The 12,576-nt window shown below is 36.4% G+C and overlaps 1 protein-coding gene across 25 annotated transcripts in view; it reads left to right on the forward strand.

Moving 5' to 3' along the window:
- RIMS2 (regulating synaptic membrane exocytosis 2) overlaps positions 1–12,576 on the forward strand; it is a 448,070-nt gene that overhangs the window by 49,349 nt on the left and 386,145 nt on the right. For 21 of the 25 annotated variants that reach the window (XM_084510626.1, XM_084510614.1, XM_084510622.1 and 18 more), the window contains exons 2-3: positions 10,586–10,618; positions 11,019–11,105. The exons of the other annotated variants lie outside the window; for them this stretch is intronic. In XM_084510626.1, coding sequence (XP_084366752.1) covers positions 10,586–10,618; positions 11,019–11,105 — 120 coding nt within the window. The remainder of the gene's footprint in view (positions 1–10,585; positions 10,619–11,018; positions 11,106–12,576) is intronic. 25 annotated transcript variants of the gene reach the window in all.

Here is a 12,576-nt window from a genome sequence, read left to right on the forward strand (position 1 = left end):
TTGGAATTATTTCCTCATAAAGAATTTAAAATTTTGTCTTTAATGTAATATCCACCTCTCACGATTTATGTAGCAAATTAGCAAAAATGAATGACTTGATAAACTGGCTATTAAACATGGTCAAATCTCAGATATATGCAATTGCATTTTCAGTTCTTGTTACAAGATGTCACAATAAAGTTTGTCAGCAAGACTAGCATTTTCCTAGATTTAAAAAATTCAATTTGAAAGTATTGCTACAAAAGTTCTGTGGAATAAGAGACTGCATTACTATTGTATTTCTTGTTTATTTTTCTTGTCCTGGTTTTTCATTTCCTGTTTAAATCTTAGATTGTAATCTTGGTTTGGTAGTAGAAACTATGATGTGTTTCTTTTTTTGGTATTTTTCATGCAGTTTAACATTTAGTACACTGTCCTTAACTGGTGAAGTACCTCCACTGCTAACAGTGATAGTTATTCAGAGCTTCATGTATGAGTGGATGCAAGACGTAAGCCAGCCCTGCCAAGGGGCTCTGTAAGGCTGATTCTGAAGAGGCTGAAAACAAGAACAAATTCACAATATTGATTTCTGTTCCTGTGCAATTCTCTAGGATTGGCTGCACTCTGACTGGAAGGAATTTGGATCCTGTTCATGCAGTTAGACCTCATAGTCTGAGAAATATGAACTTACTGATTCTCTTGTAGTGCTTGTGGTTTTCACCTGGTGAATATGCTACAGCTAATGATGTTTAAAAAATTCTTACTTAACAGGCAAAGTAAAATATCAAGACCAAAGTAATTACTAATGCATTTCAAATTATTTATAGAGTTAAAATGGATTTTTATTTAATTCACCTGCTAACAGCTGAGCCCAGGGTTGCATATTTCAGGGTAGCAGCTGATGATATGCATCTAGGAAAGCACTTTCTGCAGGAGGTGCTTGGAATGCCATCTACTGTTGAAGAAGGAAAAAAAAACACCTAGTGAAAACTGCCTTTTTGGAGTTTGTTAAAAAAAACAAACAAAAACAAACAAAAAAACACAAACACGTAACTATATACATTGTTACATCTGTACATTTATTACTTGCAAAGACGTTGTTTTTGGATAATATTTGAAATATGTAAAATTCAATTAATGCTCTGAAAGGGGATTAAACGACTGTTTGATTTCAGCTTCCTAGCCTTTGTATCATTTTTAAAGTGGGCTTTTGGCTTTGTTTTATGATATCCCTGAGAATTTCAGTTAACTGCAAAAAAGATTGAAACATTAAGTATTTTTTTAAAGCCTCATCTTTCCAATATAGAATTAATGGGAATTACATTAATTAAGGAAAGTTGCAATCCAGATAATGTAATAAATATATCTTTAAAATCCTCAGGATCTAGTTAAAAAGAAATAAAAAATCACAGTGTTTTTGCCTTGTATGTGTCTAGATATACCTACAAGAGTACAAGAACGTAGAAGACTCTCAGATGAATTAAAATGTCACTATAATTTAAAGTTTTCATTTAAATGGAATTAAATACTAAGAACAACCCCTTTCAGTCCCTCTCTCCCTCCAGTCATTTTAAATTGCATTTATTTCTCTTTTTAAGAAAAACAAATGTAGGACAACAACTAAATTGGTGTTTGGTTATCAGTTGTTAAAACTTATCTGTTGATCAAATTGTGCTTGGAAAATGCAGATTTGCTGAAGTTTGAGTAGGTTTATAAACTTGTGGTTTACACTGAGATACATTTATGCACGTATTTCATCAATGAAGAAAATTAACTCTGTCCCAGCCAAAACCCGTGACATCTCATGGGGTGAAACCTGAATTTTTGGAAGTAAGGTGAGGTGTAAGTGTGGAGTGTTTGTCTCAAGGACTGTACTGAAGGAATATTTTCTAAGTAACTGTTTGTTAACGTGGTCTTAAAAAGGAAGGAAAGCTAATTCAAAATTTGGCTAAAGTAACAACGTTAATAGAAGGTAATAAGAAATTTCTTCAGTTCTGTCTAAAAATAGACAAATAGACATTCAAATATGGATTTTTTCAGCTAGTATGTAAGCTATATGCTGAAAATTCTAGCTGTCAAAAATTGATCTCCATTAGGAGACTGGATTCTACTAATGTATGTAATTCAAACATTTTTCAATGCATGCACTATTATAGAAAAGTAGCTTGCATGAGGGAGACAGTAGTGTTATCAAATCTACTGCCAGGATAGATGACTAAACTATTGTCTTACTGTCTAGATGATTAAACTGTAGTCTTACAGTGTAGCTTGTTAAAGAGAAGAAAATCAGCATTTGTAGGAACATAGCTTTTTTGTCTAGAAAGCAGTCCACTGACAGAAGAAACCAATTAAACTCAAGGAGGTGTTTACCTCCTTAAGTTTAATGTCTCATGTCCTTGAAATTAGATTTGGAAATTCACTATAGTAAAGAATTACATCATATTAGCTGCTTTTTAAAAGAACCGTTAGAAAATGAATAGGTAAGCTTCTAGTCAAGTAATATTTATTGGGGCTCAAGGACTCATTGAAATGTGCTTGCTCTTTTCAACTCCTGCCTATGGCAGCCTTCATGTGCATTGACTGGATCTTTGTTTTGCTCTTACTGGTTTTCTAACACAATCTAATTTTTGATTTTACATTTTGAATGTTAATTAATGCTGATGTTCGACCTGTTATCTATGGTACAACTACCAAGTAATGGATAATTTACCCTGAGAAGCTCAAAATGGTGAAACTCCTAGTTCACTGAAGTTAGTAGATGAGACAAATGATAAAAATCTTCTGGAATTTTAGGATTGGAAGATGCTTTTTCACTGAATATATTTTCTTGCGTTAATAGAATTATTGAGCAGTTTGGGTTGGAAGGGACCTTAAAACCCGTCTAGTTCAACGCCCCTGCCGTGGACAGGGACACCTCCCACCAGACCAGGTTGCTCAAAGCCTCTTTACACAGGATGAATAAGGTTACATTCTTCTAGCTGTATTTATTGCCCCTATTTGACAACTCTGCTTCATTCAAAACTTTATATTAATTATCGCCCTGTAATTTTTGCTGTTCCTAGTTTTTGTACATGTTGTTCCTAGGTTTCTCATAAATCCTCGGCAGACACAAGATACCCAAGTGGGAGGCAGCTGGCGCGCTCCACATGGCAACCACTTACAGTGCTGACGGTTACAAATTCCCACTTGCTCTGTGATAACCAAAATACTCTTGGTTGCTAATTATAGGACGAAGCTGCATTAGCTCAGTTCAAACAATGTGGTAGGTTTGGACAAATACGAGATTTTTAACACTGACCTTTCGATATTACCTCCCTGGTTGAGGCCTCCTGCTTCCAATTTTGGATAACCTTCAAGAGAGAGCATTGATCCGTGAATTAGTTATTGGAACGGCACATAACACAGTGGATACCATTCAGCGTAGTGCTTATTTATTATTACAGTTGTACTACGCTCATTTGCTCGTGTACTCATTGTGATTCAGACACTCAATTTATGGTTTCAACAGCAAGACCGTAATGAAAAGAAAAAGTCTGAGAAGGCTAGGAGAAATGTGGAGGCTTCCTATTAAGGAATAGGAGGAACCCAGAAAATCTCCTAGAGATTATGGTCACCAGTCTTGAAAGGATTGATTTCCAAAATGACCATATACCTAAAGGCTCTTCTACCAACAGCTCTTGGAAAAAATTAGTTTTTAAAGTTATTAACTCATTGTGGTTATGCAGAAAGGCAGTGATGGGATTGTACCACATAATGCACAAGCTTCTGAATTCAGTTATAGCTCACAGTGTCTCTTACTCTGGAAGCAAGTAATAGGAAACATTTTTGCCCTGAGGAATTCATGTTCAAAGATAAGCCGTGTCATTTATTGGGCTGGTTTTGAAATAATCAAAGCTTCCTGTCAGTTTCCCCACTCCGATTTGAAAGCCAAGTGTGGTGTTGTTGAATGTTATGTTTTCAAATAGCAATGAACTACATTCGGTATGAATTTTCTAAAGATGTTGCTATCATGTTTCCACCCTGAGACATATTTGTCTGGCATCTTTGATAAATTCATCCGGTTTCTATTTATCACCTAAATGTCAGCGTAGTTGTAGTTGTATGGAATTTACTGTGTTTATCGGTGATTTTCATCTGAGGTCCTGTAGGCAGCTCATTCAGTCTGTACCACCGTAAAGCATCGTCTATAGGTCTATGCCTATTCCTAAAGTGTGTATGGGGTTTTCTTGTTGCCTCTCTTGTACTTTTAGATACTCCTTCAGTTTGGACCTCAGGTGATGTTTAACCACTTCAGCGAGGATTTAGGTGGGTTTAAATTTATTCTGTGTTAACAGATACCATTTCTATTCCAAGCATCTAACTTCACCTGCTTCTCTAGCAGTATCAAATGCTCAATTACCTCTCAGCTTCTGATCTCCAAGTTGTTTTTGCAGAAACCGCTGATAGCGTTGTTATGGTCAGGTCAGAATCAGTCAGAAAAATCACTTGAACACTTCATCAGGCAATTTTTTTTCTTTGAAAAGACATTATTGTATTGTCCAAAATATGATCCTTCTTCACTCAATTACTTATATTCTCTAAATGAATTAAAAAATTTCCCTCTTTCAAGGGAAATGCAGATTTTATACATGCTTTACTTTGTGGCTTTGCTTACTATTTTGTCAAGAGTGGATGCAGGCAAAGTGAGACTTGAGTTGTGAGCAGGTAATCACTGCACAGTAATCTTTTTTTTTTTTTTTTCTTTCCTTTTTGATTTGTCACTTGGTGGAGGGAATATCACTGGGGTACTGTTCCAAAGATTTGAAAAAAAGAAAAGAAAGAGTCCACAGCAGGAAATCTAGGAAAATGGATTAATGGACCTTACAGTCCAAGACAGACTGGTGAAAACCTCTGAATGTGGATGGAGAAGATGACCTCCCTCTTTTTCAACATGGTCCCTAGTTAGACCAATGGAACTGGCATTCCCGGGGTGGTTTAAACAGAATTATGCACCAAATGCCATTTTCAGAGAGAGCAGGAGGCAGGAGGAAAGGAGAGGGGAAGGCTAACAGAATGTTATCATTATTTATTTAAATACTATTTTATTTTTAGTGTCATTTTCCAAGGTATGTTGGGGATGATTTTCTTCTACATAACAGAAATATTGGTGATGGCAAATTTTTTTTAAAAGACTGTGATGTTCATGTGCTGTGAAAATAGGAATGCATAGATTCCTGAGATACAATTCCGTACCTTAATCGGTATTTTTAAAAAGTGATGAAGAGTGTGAATTCATTTGCTTTTGCTTTCTTTTTCACTTTCCATGCCATCTGCAGCCCAGTTCATATTGGGTAATGCTTTGTTTTTTGAAGATTGCTGGAATATACTCATTTAGTAATTGCATTTTAATCTGTGGAAAGTTTCATGGAGATACTCAGAATACTTTATTGGGGATTTACAGTTACAGTAGCCCTGTCAATTAGCAGTATGTCCATTTTTTGGACAGCTGTGCAAGAAATAGCAGTATCTAACGTAAAATCTATAAACCGAACTTACAGTTTTGTCTTTAGTCTGTGCCTTTCAGTATGTTTGCATTGAGAAGACATTTTCTGGTTATCAAATGTTTTTGGAATAGTTGAAATCTGTTAATAATCGGAGAGAATTGGTGAGGAGGGAGAATATGTCTGTTGAAGCCTGTGTATTGGCATCTTGACTCTTGAGCTAGCTGCTGGCTCTTTACTGTTGTCTGCGATAGCGGGATCTGGAATGCAAAGAACAAATGCAAAACCCGAGGGCAGTATTAAGTTAAATTCACTTTATAATGTGTGTGGGTGTCAAGGAGTTAGCATTCATGCTGTTGTGTTTATTTGAAAGATACTGCTCTTCCAGATTTTTTTTTTTTTTATGTGGATAACTAGAAATCTGTATCTGAGACAATTATATCTGCAGTCTTCACCCAACTATTCTCTACTTCTTTTCTGTGAGCGTGGCTGGGGTCAGTGTCGGTATTGTATCTGCAGGGGAAGCAAGACGGGAAGGTGCTTTTTATAGAACTGAGGCCGTCCCTCATTGTTCCTGGGTGATTTGCTTTGGGAAAACGAGATAGCTCTGTGCATTAATATTTAATCTCATCTTAATTCTTAATCAAGTTTGGTGTAACGTGCATTTCTCATGGAGACTACGTATACTCCGCTTTGAGTTTTGGGCCGTTAGGCTCTGTGTTCCCCAAACTTAAAACTTCCTGGAAGTGTCCCACTTGCTGGACTTCAGAGGCAATGTGTTTAATAAAAAAAAAATAAAAATCAACGACTTCATTAAAGTGATCCAACATCAGTTACGACATGAATTTTAATAATAAATACTTTTTTAGGAGGAGGAGGGAAGTCAGAATTCCAAACAAGAGGTAGGTTTGTATTTCCAGCCCTCTCAGCAAAAGGGCTAGAAAAATCTTTCTGTCCTGGTGTAGCCTCATCTAACCTTTGCTGAGCAAAGGCACACAGGTACAGGCCTGCAGTGCTTGAAACCCAAGTGAGGTGGTTTGTTACGTGCCTTGTGCTTCTCCCGGTGTTTCAGGAGACACGAGGTACACTCAGACTGTTCCTGCTGACCCGATCTCCGTGTGCCTGTAGGTCCGTGGCTGGCAAATCTGAATGTTGAGAGCGCTGTCGTGTTTGAGGTAGATCTTTATTCCTGGCAAGGATGGCTGGTTCTGAAATGTGCATATCCCCAGGCTTCACTGGAGAAGAACTTGGTACCTGTTGAATTTCACCCATCTAGAAGGTATACGGAGTATTTTATGGGTCATTATCATGGATTTAGGCACCTGAATACCACCCGCATGTTTTTGTGGCTATGCACCAAAGCATGTAAAAGTAGAGGAAAGGTCTGGTGACAGAGTACTTGTTAGTTTACCAACACATTTGGGAAGAATCCTATATGGTTTTGGCACAATAGATTTTAGGTAAGTGCTTTTACTGATAGCAGTGGATTGAAGAATAGAAAATTATTAAGAATTTATAGGGCTGAGGAAAACTGTGTTATTTTCACTACCTTTACAACTTCTTCTCCTGCTTCTGTTGTTCTTGTTCTCTTCCCTCACTTCTCTGTTCTGTCCTCCTATTCGTTCTCTCTACCAGTGGGACTAGCCATGACCTTTGAGGAAGCGTAGAGTACACAGAGAGGATCTAACATAAAGAAGTGCTGAATGAGACTTGAGGTCTAACGTAATGATGCTGGTGCCTTGAGGTCAAAGGGTCTGGCACTTGCACTGTGTAGGCTTGCAGAAGAGCACAAGAGGATTGGTACTGTGAATGTTTCAAAGCGCAGAGGGTCCAGACAACTTACACACTTTTACACTTGTAAAGTGCAAAAATTCTTTATTGTTGGCAAGCAGAAAAATGGTGGCTTGTTTTAAAGTCAATAAGGTGATGCAGGATATGGAATTATGAGATGTGGAAAGTAAGTTGTGAACTGATAAAGGTTTCAGATTCTTTCAGCGTTTAAGAATTAATGTAGTGTTTGTACACAGTGTTGATTGAATTCCTGTAGGGACAGAAATTTTCATCAAAAAAGAAAATAGGTAGAGAATTACTTAATGTTTTGAGTTGTTAAAATGCACTGTCCCAGTCACTGCTGATCACATCATCTGCAGCCTGCTGGTGGTCTTAATAAGCAGGTATTTATGGGAAATTGTTTCTGGTCAATAATTAGAACCGGCATCCTTCTTGGTGGAGTTTCTAGAAGGCAGATTGAAAAGGTGTGGGAAGGCAAAGTTAAGACGTAGTCTGAAAGAAACGGAATGTAGTTACATGGTTTGGGATTTTTCAGTTGGTCTGATGAGTAAATGGATATATATATACATATATATATTGGACATGTTAATCCAGTTCTTGTAAGGAATTATTAGTTGCTGATTTTTGAAAGGAGGGGAAAAGGCAATTTATATATGGGAAATCTGGGAGTACACTCCCTAGTAAAACACAAGGTACTTCTTGTAACCGAAGGAAGGACAACGCAATGTGTAGTATCTAGACAGGATTTAAGAATCTGGAGTCCTATCAGTCCTCTTTTGTCTAAAAAAAACTATTTAAACCACCATTGTGTTAAAACACATTCCTTGTATTTCATCTAAATGCATTAATATTTCTATGAGTTACTGCAGCTTCTACTCCTAATTTGTCTGATTGAAGAGTATTTTGGAAGGAGATTAGCAGCCCTTTCCCTCTGGCTTGCTGACTTGGGTGCCGAATCTCAATCTATTCCCTGACCTTGGATGAGAAATGTCTGTGCTGTACACCCAAAGGATCCAGGCCTGTTGACCCACAAGGTCAACAAGAGCTTAACTTCATATGGTAGAATCTGTTTTTTTCAATAGATACTTTTAATAATTTCGTTTCAAATTCTAGCTTCCCCTCCATTGTCGCTATAAAGTCAAGAAAGATCATTGCCTAATCAAGGGACTAAAGGGTATGAGGATAGTACTCAAGGATGCGTCATAGTTATATAATAACAGAGGCTCTTGTCCTCACGTAACTGCAGTGTTGGAAAGTGTACAGTGGACGAGACACAGAATTGTAGGAGAAAAGAGTATTTCAGGGGAGATATTTTCAATTGCGGAAGCAAATCATATCCTGACTTAGAACACAGTGCTCCTATAAAATGAGGGGAAAACCATTTTAAATGCAGATTTTCAAGGTGGCTACTAATGGGAAACATTTCTTTAGTGGTTCTGAATCTGATTGTAAGATTTTCAGAAATACAAAGGATTTGCAGCTGCAGTTGAAGTCACTGAACACACACAATTATGTAAAGATGCTAAATCCTCTTGGGGAAAAAAAAAAAAAAAACAAAAAACACAACAAAGATTTCAAATGGAGCTCTGAAGAAGTGTGCGTTACTGCAAATTATGATCTCACTCTATTTCGGTCTCAATTCTGCATGTTACAAAAATGACCATGGTCCCAGTCCAAAGGAAGGGCATTGGTTGTAATCTCAATGTGTGAAACATTCGTATTTCATTTGTTTATTTCAGTAGAAAAATTCACAATGAAACACTAATTTAAGTGTCCAGTAAATACGTTTGGGAGCCATGTATTGAGAGGAATATAAGGAAGCATGGAGGAACTGCGTATTCAGGTTTCTTGGTCCAGTGGCACTTCCTTCTCACAGCTTACCAAATACAGCTTTCAGGCCCTTAAAGTTGGAGGCTATAAGCTGTTTTAAGGTGCCTAGTACAAGAAGGTACAGATACCAATTCCCTATTTTTTTGTGTGGAAAAAACAGTATGGTATCTCACGGTGAAAGATGATACTGCAGTTAAAATGCATGGCGGAGTGGAATTGCAACTGCATGAGCAATTTTTATTTCCATATTTCTTAACTTCAAAATATATCTGCCTGCGTTTTTGGTTTTGTACTTTTACCTATTTTTTTTTCACTATAATTTTCTAAAATGCTGAAAAGGCAAGCTGTGCTAGAGGACTGTTCACTGTGTGCTCATGTTCAGTTTTCTCTTTCTGTACTAAATTTTGTTTTTTTTTTTTTTTTTCAAAATTTTCACTGTATCAGTGTCCACTTCCCTTATTTAGTTCTTGTCTAGTCACTGAACCCTGTTCACAGGAGGAGTCACAGTGACATGTCATATGGAGGAAGAGATGTGGAGCTATTTTTGTGAGCTTTAGTCTTTTATCTGAAGTTAAGCATCTGCTTAAATTATGAGCCTGCACTCCCCTCCTAGCTAAGTAAGGGACATTGAGGACATCTGTTTAGGAACCTGTTTGGTTTCATTGAATGTAAAGGGAAACTGGTCCTAACTTGATATTTAGGACAGATAGGTGCAATTAGAGAGAGAGTAAATATTAGAGAGATGTAAATATTGCCTGTGAGTACACATCTCTATTCTTGGATTTAGTGGAGAGGAATTGCATAGGACATCACCTTGCTCACTCAAATTAAAGCATTTATTTCAGATACAATGGTTTCCTGAAGATGATGGACAAACACTAATCAGTACTATGCAGACTTACTGCATGTATTATCTAATTACTTCTTCTAGCAAGTAAAAGTAAACTTCACTCAGAGTCAAGTTCCTTAGTCTTCCCTCCTTAGTTTTTAGAGTTACGTTGTCTGCAGACACTGACATAATTGTAGTTTCATAAACGCAGAGAAGATTTTCCTTTAACCTGTTAGTTTAGGGTGCTGTGTTTTAAATGATGTTACATGTTTTAAATTCACCTTGAATTATGGTAGGTAATTCGATTGTAAAATAAAAATATAGAAAATAGATAGTAAAGATAATCAAAACACCTTCCTTTGCATTTGTAGTTGAATGTATTGCTGGAAATGTTCTAACATGTTATTCTGTCCAAAGAATTGGAAGCCAGTTAGAAGAAACTGCGTTGATTTCAATTTTGTAACGAGAAGTTTTAGATATTTGGCTTTCCCTAGTTTTAATCCTAAATGGAAATAAGCACAAAATACCCAATACTATAAATGCCCAACAAATATTAAGGGAATTCCTTTTAACTCAGGGTAAGATTTTTTTCCTACTGATTTGATGCAGGTTATAAAACTTCAGGGTAGTTGTTTTACAACATGTTGCACTCAGTTGTGCAAACTTATCTTTTTAGGGTCAAAGAAGAGCAAAAACCACAGCTGACACAGTAAGTAAATTATCTTAAAAGTGCAGTAGGCTTGACTTTTCTACCTTTGCCATGTTCTGCTTTCTGCACCTTTGATGGTATTAGCTTACCCTAATACCTGATAGGCTGCAGTTAGTTTGCCATCTGCTTCCTGACTGGCTTGTAAGAGAGCTGCCTGCAGCTTCTTACTTCATCCACATCTCGGTTGGATGTAGGTTCTTGCTGCCTGCTTGTGAACTGGTTAACTGTAAAACTTTGTTTTCCCTTTCCTCCCTTAGTGGCTGATTTAGTACTGCAGCTAACATTCCCATTGGCTCTAGCTTTTCCGCCTGTATATTTTCTATTATCATTGGATAAGAAAACATTTGAACTAGTCTGGTTTTATTGGTTATTCAGTCACATTATTTGCTTATTTAAACAGGTGGTTTCCCTTTAGTGGGATCACTGAGCTGGTAAATAACGTTCTTCAACCACAGCAAAAGCAGCAAAATGAAAAGGAGCCCCAGACGTAAGTAAGCTGCTCTCTGTAGACTAAGTAATGTCTGTATAGCATTAAAACTTACTGGAGAGTAGGTTTATAAGAACTGCCCATTTAGAACATCCTGCTGAAGGCATTTTACAAGCTGACACTGTTTGCTTTCCAACCCTCATTGGCAAAGGGAAAGCTGAAAATCAACTTCGACATTTTTAACAGTAATTTAAGTGGTTATATTAGAAAACAATCAGAGGAAATACTACTGCTCCATTTGCCTTTTTCTGCAAATGCTCCATACGTGAAACTCTCAGTGAAGTGATGTGTTTTCTGTGCATGCGGAGCTTGAATGGTAAGACATGTATTATATATAGCATATCTATGCACATGCATGGTATTTGTGGTACTGATCATGCATAGAATGCTATACAAATCTATGTAATATGAAGACCTCTTAAAGGACCAGGAAATTACCATTTCATTTTTTCATGCTTCTAAAATATCTGTAAAGTTTCAAAACTTTAGCAGATATAAGGTGAAATTTTGGTTCTGTCAAAATTCAGGGGAGTTTTGACTTTGATGGGGCCATTATTTCATCCATGGACCCTCTACAGTGCTAAGCCAGTATGAGAGCTGTGTGAAAAATTTTACTTTTCTTTCAGTCTGAAAATGTTATGATTTAACAGGAACTGGCAAAGCTAGGACATTCAGTCTTAGAGTGGAACTTAAATCATGAAGCTACAAATACTCTTTTCCTAATGAGAAACTAAAAGTATATATATCAAATTTTAAGATTTAAATGTGACATCTGATATTATTTGAACTTTAAATGGTTATGTATTTTCTTTTTAAAATGATTGTTTTATAATTTCACATTACAAAATAAATGTTTGCTTTTGAACCCATGTGTAAGAGGTTTAAGACACGCATATTATTTGAGGCAGAATCAGTTTTAGTTTATTTTTAAATATGTATAGTTAAGTGGCATTTCATACTTCCAGGGCATGAAAACAGTTATTATTTTTTTTTCCTGAAAATACACAGAAATTTTGACAAAATTGAACAGAGAAATAGGCCATAAAATTGATATTCTGTAAGGCAATGTGTTATTTTGAGCTCTGTGTCTTATTTCCTCACTGAGGTTCTTATTAAATTGTGTATGTTACTCGTAGTGGAGTTTTTCTTTATTGATTATGGTTAGGCATTTGCAATATTAAAATTTGTTCACACCATCTCCTTTGTCTTCCTAATCTCCTCAATGCATTAAAGTTTGTTCTGGTTACCAATATTGTACATGTGAAGCATATAGCTTTAAAGAAACAAAATACTGTTCTCAATGTAAATGAGTGAGTTATAGTTGCCAAAAAAACCACTAATAAATACTGTTATTGTTAAAATTACTGTTATAATGGAAGGATTTTTTTGAACAGCCATTTCTGGGAACCAATTTTCTTCAGTGTTTTTATTAGATAACTAGGAAATGAAGTATGCTGTAAACTCATTGAAT

Source organism: Aythya ferina (assembly GCF_964211825.1).
Source record: "Aythya ferina genome assembly, chromosome: 2".
Lineage (NCBI taxonomy): Eukaryota > Metazoa > Chordata > Aves > Anseriformes > Anatidae > Aythya > Aythya ferina.